Raw genomic sequence first — 9,129 nt, forward strand, 5'->3', positions numbered from 1 at the left:
TTAAAACTCGTTTTATGGTTGTGCAGTAGACTTAAATTTTACGTATTTAATAAGTAAATGTCAATATTCTGATACTTTGTGTATACCCCTCAAACCAGTTTCTACCTGCCATTTTAATTCATCCTCAACATTAAAATTACTGATGTAAGAGCACATTCCACTTTTTACAATATGTAATTTTATTTATTTGTGATGGTGCTGGGTCTTCATTGTTGCACAGGCTTCTTCTAGTTGTGGAGAGTGAGGGGTACTCTCTGGTTGTGGTGCACGGGCATCTCATTGCAGTGTGCTAGAGCAGGGCTCTAGGGCACTAGGGCTTCAAGAGTTTTTGCATATGTGCTTAGTAGTTTTGGGTCCCAGGCTCTAGACCATAGGCTCAATAGCTGTGACCTGTGGTATTTCCTGGACCAAGGATTGAACCCTTGTCTCCTGCATTGGCAGGTGCAGTCTTTACCACTGAGCCACGAGGGAAGCCCACTACTTTTGTGATGACTGTTTTCAAATGTTTATATAAATGGCATGACTATTGCATCCTACCCCTTTGTGAGATCATTTATCATATCATGTATTTTTTGTGTGTGTTTTGGTAACATCATGGCATCTGGATTGTGAGCAGTTCAAGAAACAGAATGTCCCAGTCCTAGGTTCTATGTGGTGGACTGGTTGGAGGCACAGTGGGACAGACAGAAAAGTTGCAGGAGCCTGAACCCTGTTTAGTAGGAGTTTGCTTGCTCACTCCTGGCCCTTGAGCCTGGCAGAGTGAGGTCTGCTTTATCAGCTGCTGGTTTCCAGTGAGCAGGTTCACATACACCTCAGCCAAGGAGAAGACATGCTCTGGCTCCACTGACTCCATGCCCCAACATGTTGCTGGATCTGGTGCAGTCAAGACCAGGGTAAGGACTCGGTTTTTGGGTGCAAAGGCAAGTCCCAGGGCAGAGCCCAGGTTGGGCTGCAGTGGCGATTGTTGGCAGTTACTCCATGGGTGCATGAGGAGCAGCCCACATTTCTGACAGCTGCTTAGCCACAGTTTACCCACCCCAGCATACCTACAGAGAAACCACCCTGGCCCTGCCTCCTCCCTGTGGAACTGTGCCAGGCAGGGCTGGAGTGGCAGAAACTGGAGACACTGAACAGCTGTGAGAGACAAAGGGGTCTAGTCTTAAAGTCAGGATAACATATTAATAATCGTTCAGCCTGAATAGCAAATACAGAGCCCAGAGACAAGGACGAAGACATCACAAGGTCCAGGAGAGACACATCACCGTGGTCAGACACAGCAGGCAGGATGTGGCGGTAGGCTTTTTTTTTTTTTTTACTGGGGAGGATAGGGAGGTTACTTGCTTTAGAGGGAATTGAGGTGAGGCTGGCTCGTCAGTTGACAGGGAAACCAGGAAAAAAGCAGACCACTTACAGTCTCTGAGAAACTCAATGTGAAGTAGTTACTATCTAATGACAAAAACAAGGACTATCCGGGGCTAGAGCAAGAAGGTAGGTATTGATATATGAGGCTTTATTATTAAGTGAAAGTTCAGGCAGGTGAGTAGGGTATAGGTGAATCAGACTGGTGGGGCAGGGGATGTACAAAGAGGAAGAATACAGCCATTTTGGGTGTCCTGATTATCCATCATTGTTTCTCACTTAGGTGCACACCATCACTGACTATGCAGGCACGACAGCCTTTTCTGGGGGACGAAAATAAGTGTTTTCTCTCTTGTTCAGCTGTAGCAGGCCTGCCCAGTATCAACTGTCAACATTCCCAGTCAGAATCCTGTAGTCTTTTTTTCTTTTCCCTGACCATAATTTACAGATGACTTGAGCACTTCAGGTTGCATGCATTTCAAGAGCAATAAGATAATGTTTTCTTACTTCCAGTTACCAATGGCTGTCAGCTACATTATCCCTACACTTCAGAGATCAGTATCATTAAAGACTTAAATTCTCTGAAGCACTCTCCCCCTATTTCGTCATCGACTCCCCATCTCTCGAATGAGGACGGAGGCCCCCGACACGTGATTTCCCAGCGCTCCTCGCGGTGCTGCTTGGCTTTCCTCCTTGCCCTTCCAGTGTGGCGCCATGCCTTGAGGCCTTGGCACTACATTACCCAGAAGAACTTGCGCTAAGGTGAGGTAGCTGCTAAGTCGCTTCAGTCGTGTCCGACGCTGCGCGACTCCACAGACGGCAGCTCACCAGGCTCCCCCGTCCCTGGGATTCTCCAGGCAAGAACACTGGAGTGGGTTGAGCCCTTGAAAATTCAGAAGATGCGCGTTTCCTGGATCCGGCAGTGTGACTTCCGGCGCGTTTATTTCGACGTTGTGTTTGTTGTTGAGACCGTGGGGCTGGTGAAAAGCTCACGAGTGAGGAGTTTGCTGGGCAGTGAGGGGCCTTAGGCGGAAGCGGAGTCTTCGTGCACACTGCACAGGGTCTGTGCTTAGTGTCACCTGCGGCGAGTTATCGTGCGGAAACCGACCTGGTCGCTCTACTTTGGAAGCTCCGCTCGGCCCACAGGCTCGGATGGCGGCGGCTTCGCTGCCGGTGCCACCTCAGGTAAACGCTCTGCCCTGCCCCCTTTCCCGTCAAAATATGAATGCCCCGTGCGAGAGCGCCTGCTCAGGCCGCTGTATCTCAGGGCCCTCTCCCACGACAGGCGGCCTTCGGGGTGGTGTCCTTATTTCCGAGGACCTGTGTAATGTGTGAGTGAGGCTTTGAGATGCAACTGAAGAACGAATGTTGGGGAACCTGAGGTCCGTCCAGCTTCTGTGAGGAACAACGTTTGCGGGCAGGCTTCACCTGGAGTGGCAAATGAGAGGTTGTCATTTCCTGCTTGGACCTTCTGGAAGCGGTGAAGAGTTTTGAGCACAGGACGGACGTCATCTGAATTGGGGTTTTTAAAATTAGGCTCCGAAACTGTTTAGTGAAAGAAAAGTCTGTTGGTTTGTGATGATTAATTTGAGGCAGAGGGAATTTCTGGCTTTTCCTTGCTCACAACTCTAAAGAGGTAGTACTAAGGATGGAGTCACGAAGGAGACCTTAGCCAGCCACCGTGCCATTACCAGGGCTCTGGTCCCAGGCAGAAGTCCTGGGAAAGCCTGAGCTCCTGGAACATCACCCAGGTCACCTTCCTCCGTGCTCTGCCCGTTCCCACAGATTCCCAGGTCTGCAGAAGCACTTTTGGTAAATGGAGGTTGTCCCTGTCCCTCAATTATTCTCAAGCCCATGCACGCATTCTTTGTATTTGACAAGGGTCTTAAGGCTCTTCACCTGCCATTCACCTAGACCCTTGGTTTGGGAACCCTGGAGAACCCCATGTTCAGGGTCCTGAATGCAGGCCGGGGTCTGTTGAGGTGGTTCCTATTTTCCATCATCAATGGAAGGAAGTGTGGAACTGGTCACTTTTAATGTGAGGCTGAACTGGTTTAGGTAAGTGCAGGGTTGTTTTTTTTTTTCTCCTGGTGGGAATAAACAGTAGGGAAGAGCCGGATTTTGGCTTCAAAGGACTACCTGTGTTTTCCGGAGCCAATGGGAAGGTCAGATCAAAGGAGGGAGGTTTTTTTTTAACTCCAGGTTTCAGGAGGCCCCATCTGACTGGGCAGTGGGGGAGATGTGCGAAGAAGTTGGATGGTGGTTTTTTGGGAGTGAGTTCGTTCACTGTTTTATTTCTCCCTATTGTACCAGGGCAGTGTGACCTTTGAGGATGTGGCTGTGTACTTCTCCTGGAATGAATGGTGTCTTCTTGATGAGGTTCAAATACGCCTGTACCTTGATGTCATGCTGGAGAACTTCGCACTTGTGTGCATGCTGGGTAAGGCCTACACACCCACCTCGCTCCTCTGAGCTAGGCTCTGCCTTTTTCCTTTTCCCCTGGGGTAGGTATGTCCTTGTCGCATACGGACCATGGGCGCTTTCTCAAAATGCTGAGTTATGTCTGTGGTTAGTATAGCTAGGAAGAGTGCAACCTCAGCGCCAGAACACCTGTATCCCCAGATTTGCAGCTGAGGATTCAGGGTCAGTAGTCTTTTCGTTTTTTTGTTTTTATAATTTTATTAAAATATTCTGTTCAGTTCTCAACTTTATGTTAATTTTGCTGCACAGCATAGCTACTAAGTTTTTTTAATACACACACATACACACATATATATATATATATATATATATTTCTTATTCATTTCCCTTACAATTTATCACAGGTACTGAATATAATTTCCTGTAGTATGACATCAAGACCTTGTTTATCCATGCTGTTTACTAGTTTGCGTCTGCCAATCCTATACTCCCAATCCTTCCCTCACTTACCTCCCTCCCACTTGGCAGACACAAGTTTGTTCTCTGTTCCTGAGTCTGTTTCTGTTTTCTGTATGTTTATATGTAGATATGTAGTGTCATATTTCAGATTCCATAAAGAAGTGAAATCAAATGGTATTTGTCTTTCTCTTTCTGACTTACATCATTTGCAAATATTTTCTCCCAGTTTTTAGGTTGTCTTTTTTGGTTGCTTTTATTTTGTTTTTAGAATTTTTTTTTTTTTTTTTTTTAAATTTTTTGATTGCATTGGGTCTTTGTTGCTGGGAGGATTTTCTCTAGTTGTGGTGAGCAAGGTTTACAGGTTGGTTCAGTACTTGTGGCCTGAGAGTTTAGTTGCCCTGTGGCATGTGGAATCTTCCCGGACCAGGGATCTTACCTGTATCCCCTGCAGGTAGGTTGTTACCCACTGGACTGCCAGAGAATTCTTGATATGGATTCTGTTTATTGATTTTTGAATGTTACATTATCCTTGTGTACCTTGCAATAATCCCAGTTGATCATGGTATGTAATTTTTTTTTTTTACAGTTTTTGATTCAATTTACTGATGTTTCATAGCATGTAGATCTTTTAGTTGAGGCATGTGAACTCTTAGATGCAGCGTGTGGTATCTAGTTCCCCGACCAGGGATGGAATCTGGGCCCCTTGCTTTGAGAGTTAGGAGTCTTAGCCAATGGACCACCAAGGATGTCCCTTCTCTTTCATTTTTTTCCCCTTTTTTTTCATTTTTGATATTATTAATTTGTGTACTGCCTCATTTTCACAGACTGACTAGAATCCTTTTTATATTATTGGCCATTTTAAATAACAAGGTTTTTTGGAGCTTTGTTGATTTTTCTATATAGTAGTTTCATAAGGTAAAAGCACAGATAATTGATTTTAGGTCTCCTTTTGCAATATGTTCATTCAATGCTATAAATTGCCTTATAAACACTGCTTTCACTTATTTTGAAAAGTGTTGTGTTTATTTGAAAATACTTAAAAAAGTTTTCTTCAGTTCAGTTCAGTCGCTCAGTCATGTCCGACTCTTTGCGACCCCATGAATCGCAGCACGCCAGGCCTCTCTGTCCATCACCAACTCCAGGAGTTTACCCAGACTCATGTCCATTGAGTCGGTGATACCATCTCATCCTCTGTCGTCCCCTTCTCCTCCTGCCTTCAGTCTTTCCCAGCATCAGGGTCTATTCAAATGAGTCAACTCTTCACATCAGGTGGCCAAAGTATTGGAGTTTCACCTTCAATATGAGTCCTTCCAATGAACACACGGGACTGATCTCCTTTAGGATGGACTGGTTGGATCTCCTTGCAGTCCAAGGGACTCTCAAGAGTCTTCTCCAACACCACAGTTCAAAAGCATTAATTCTTCAGTGCTCAGCTTTCTTTATAGTCCAACTCTCTCATCCATACATGACTACTGGAAAAACCATAGCCTTGACTAGACGGACCTTTGTTGGCAAAGTAATGTCTTTGCTTTTTAATATGCTGTCTAGATTGATCATAACTTCCCTTCCAAGAAGTAAGCGTCTTTTAATTTCATGGCTGCAGTCACCATCTGCAGTGATTTTGGAAAAATAAAGTCAGCCACTGTTGCCACTGTTTCCCCATCTGTTTGCCATGAAGTGATGGGACCAGGTGCCATGATCTTAGTTTTCTGAATGTTGAGCTTTAAGCCAACTTTTTCACTCTCCTCTTTCACTCTCATCAAGAGGCTCTTTAGTTCTTCTTCGCTTTCTGCCATACGGGTGGTGTCATCTGCATATCTGAGGTTATGGATATTTCTCCTGATATTTCCAGCTTGTGCTTCTTCCAGCCCAGCATTTCTCATGATGTACTCTGCATATAAGTTAAATAAGCAGGGTGACAATATACAGCCTTGATGTACTCCTTTTCCTTTTTGGAACCAGTCTGTTGTTCCATGTCCAGTTCTAACTAAAAGTTTTCTTAAGATTTCTTTTTGGGGACTTCTTCTTTGACCCATGTTTTATTTGAAATGTATAGTTTAATTCTCAAAATTTTGGGATTTTTTTTTTCAGCTATCTTTGTGTTACATATTTTTTCTTTTTGAAAGTCGCTCAGTCATGTCCAACTCTTTGCAGCCCCATGGACTATACAGTCCATGGAATTCTCCAGGCCAGAATACTGGAGTGGGTAGCCTTTTCCCTTTTCCAGTGGATCTTCCCAACTGTGTTACTGATTTTTGTTATAATTCCGCTGCGCTCTGAGAAAAGACATTGTATGATTTCAGTTGTTTCAAATTTGTTAAGGTGTGTTTTCTGACCTAGGATGTGGTCTATCTTGTGAATGTTATATGTCAGCATGAATAGACTATTGTGCTGATTTTGGGTGGAGTATACTAGTAGTCTTTAGGTGTCCTTACATCCAGTTGATTGATGATGGCACTTTTCAGTTGAACAGCATCTTTACAGATTTTCTGTTTGCTGAATCTGGTCATTTCTGGTAGAGCAGTTTTGAATGAAGTCTCCAACTATTATAGTCTTCAGCTATTATATCTGTTTCTACTTGTAGGTCTGTTTTGCCTCACGTTTAAATATTCTGTTGTTAGGCACATAAATGTTAAGGATTATTTTGAAATCTGAAAAATTGACCCCTTTATCATTGTGTAATTCTCTTTATCCCTGATGACTTTGTTTATGTTAAGTCAGCTTTGATATTAATATAGTAACTTTTTTTTTTTTAATCTTTTCCTCTTTTTTTTTTTGGCTGTGAGACATGTAGGATCTTAGTTCCATGGCCAGGGATTGAACTTACACTCCCTGCATTGGCAGTGCACTGTCTTAACCACTTGGCTGTGAGAGCCACATCCAGTCCTTGTGTCCTGGGCATAGTGAGACCAGCTGCTTCTTCAGTTTAATCCCAGTTCATGTCCTGAACACGATTCCATGGACTGCCTCTTTCATGTATCAGATGTACAGTTGTAATGATGTTATTCCCTCCAATAAAGTCAAACTGTTTGTTTTCAGGTTCTTGTCATGGAGTCCAGCATGCAGAGACATGTTCTGAACAGAATGTATTTGCAGAGGGAGCATCACAGATTAGGACTCTCAGGGCAGAATTGTCTCCTGAGAATACCCAGCCCTGTAAGATATGTGTCCCAGTCTTGAGAGACATTTTACATTTAGCTGAAGAGCAAGGAACAAATAGGGAGCAGAAAGAATACACGTGTGGGACATGTGGGAAACAATTCTATTTTACTGCCAATGTCCAGCAGCACACTGGAGTGAAATTCTGCCAGTGTCATATGGGAAGATCTGCATATTTGAAAAGCTGTACGATCCATGCAGCAAGGAATCTGTCTACCAACATGGAGATTGGGAATGACTTCCTGGCCAACATGGGAGTTCAGAAACCAGCCACTAATACCAGGATGCCACGAAACAACAGTAAGGAGTATGATGCTATTTTTCACAGTGGAAAAAGTCACCAGAGCTGGGGAGAAGACAAGATAGTCTCCAACCCCACAGACATACTTGTTCAGGATGAAGAAGCCCTCACTGGTGAAGGATATTGTGAGTTCAGCAAATGTAGGGAAGCCTGCATCCAAAGAAATAGCCTTATTCAGCACGAGGAAGTTCATGCCAGAGAAAGGTCTTATGAATGCAGCCATTCTGGAAAATTTTTTGCCCACAAATCTGGCTTCCTTGCAGGTCAGAGATTTAACTCTGGAGGAACACTATATGCCTGTCCTGAATGTGGAAAGTCATTTAGCCAAAGGAGGTACCTCAGAATCCATAGAAAAATCCACACTGGAGAAAAGCCTTATAAATGCAAGGAATGTGGTAAATCTTTCATCCAAAAGGGGCGGTTAATTGACCATCAGAGAGTTCACACTGGCGAACGGCCTTATGAGTGCAGTGAATGTGGAAAGTCTTTTGTTGCTCTGCGTGGCCTCCAGTATCATCAGAGAGTTCACAGTGGCGAGAGGCCCTATGGGTGCAGTGAATGTGGGAAATCTTTTATTGCTAAATCTGACCTCCATTATCATCAGCGAGTTCATTCTGGAGAAAGGCCTTATGAATGCAGTGAATGTGGGAAATGTTACATTGATAAGAGAGGTCTTCAGTATCATCAGAGAGTTCACAGTGGAGAAAGGCCCTATGAGTGCAGTGAATGTGGAAAATGTTTCATTTTTTCAAGTGGTCTCCGGTACCATCAGAGAGTTCACAGCGGAGAAAGGCCCTATCAGTGCAGTGAATGTGGGAAATCTTTTATTGTTAAGAGAGGCCTCCAGAATCATCAGAGTGTTCACAGTGGAGAAAGACCTTATGAGTGCATTGAATGTGGAAAATGTTTTATTGATAGGTCACGTCTTCATCGGCATCAGAGGGTTCACAGTGGAGAAAAGCCTTATGAGTGCAGAGAATGTGGGAAATGTTTTACTGATAGGTCAGGCCTTCATCGTCATCAGAGAGTTCACACTTCTGAAAGGGCTTAAATGTTGGTAATCCTTTAGCCAGAGACAGCTTCCACATATCCCTAGGAAAATCCACACTGGAGAAAAGTCTTTCGAGTGCAATGAATATAATAAATCTTTTTTCCAAAACTGGAACATAATTGTACATCACAGAGTTCACGGTGGAGAAAGGCCTTACGCCTGCACCAAATGTTGGAAATCCTTTAGCTGAAGGAAGTACCTCAGTACCCATAGCAAAATCCATAGTGGAGAAAAGCCTTATCGGTACAAGAAATATGATAAATCTTTTACCTGTAAGTACTGTTTCATTGGACATCAGAGAATTCATACTTTGCTGCTGCTGCTGCTGCTAAGTCGCTTCAGTCGTGTCCGACTCTGTGCGACCCCACAGACGGCAGCT

The 9,129-nt window shown here is 44.1% G+C and overlaps 1 protein-coding gene across 1 annotated transcript; it reads left to right on the forward strand.

Moving 5' to 3' along the window:
* Positions 1-2,143: 2,143 nt before the first annotated feature.
* LOC102275728 (zinc finger protein 211) lies at positions 2,144-9,129 on the forward strand. The gene is made up of 3 exons (XM_070386946.1): positions 2,144-2,544; positions 3,673-3,799; positions 7,279-9,129. Exons 1-3 carry the CDS (start codon positions 2,512-2,514, stop codon positions 8,748-8,750), a joined length of 1,632 nt encoding a protein of 543 aa, XP_070243047.1. The 5' UTR covers positions 2,144-2,511; the 3' UTR covers positions 8,751-9,129.

This window comes from Bos mutus, chromosome 18, assembly GCF_027580195.1.
Source record: "Bos mutus isolate GX-2022 chromosome 18, NWIPB_WYAK_1.1, whole genome shotgun sequence".
Taxonomy (NCBI): Eukaryota; Metazoa; Chordata; class Mammalia; order Artiodactyla; family Bovidae; genus Bos; species Bos mutus.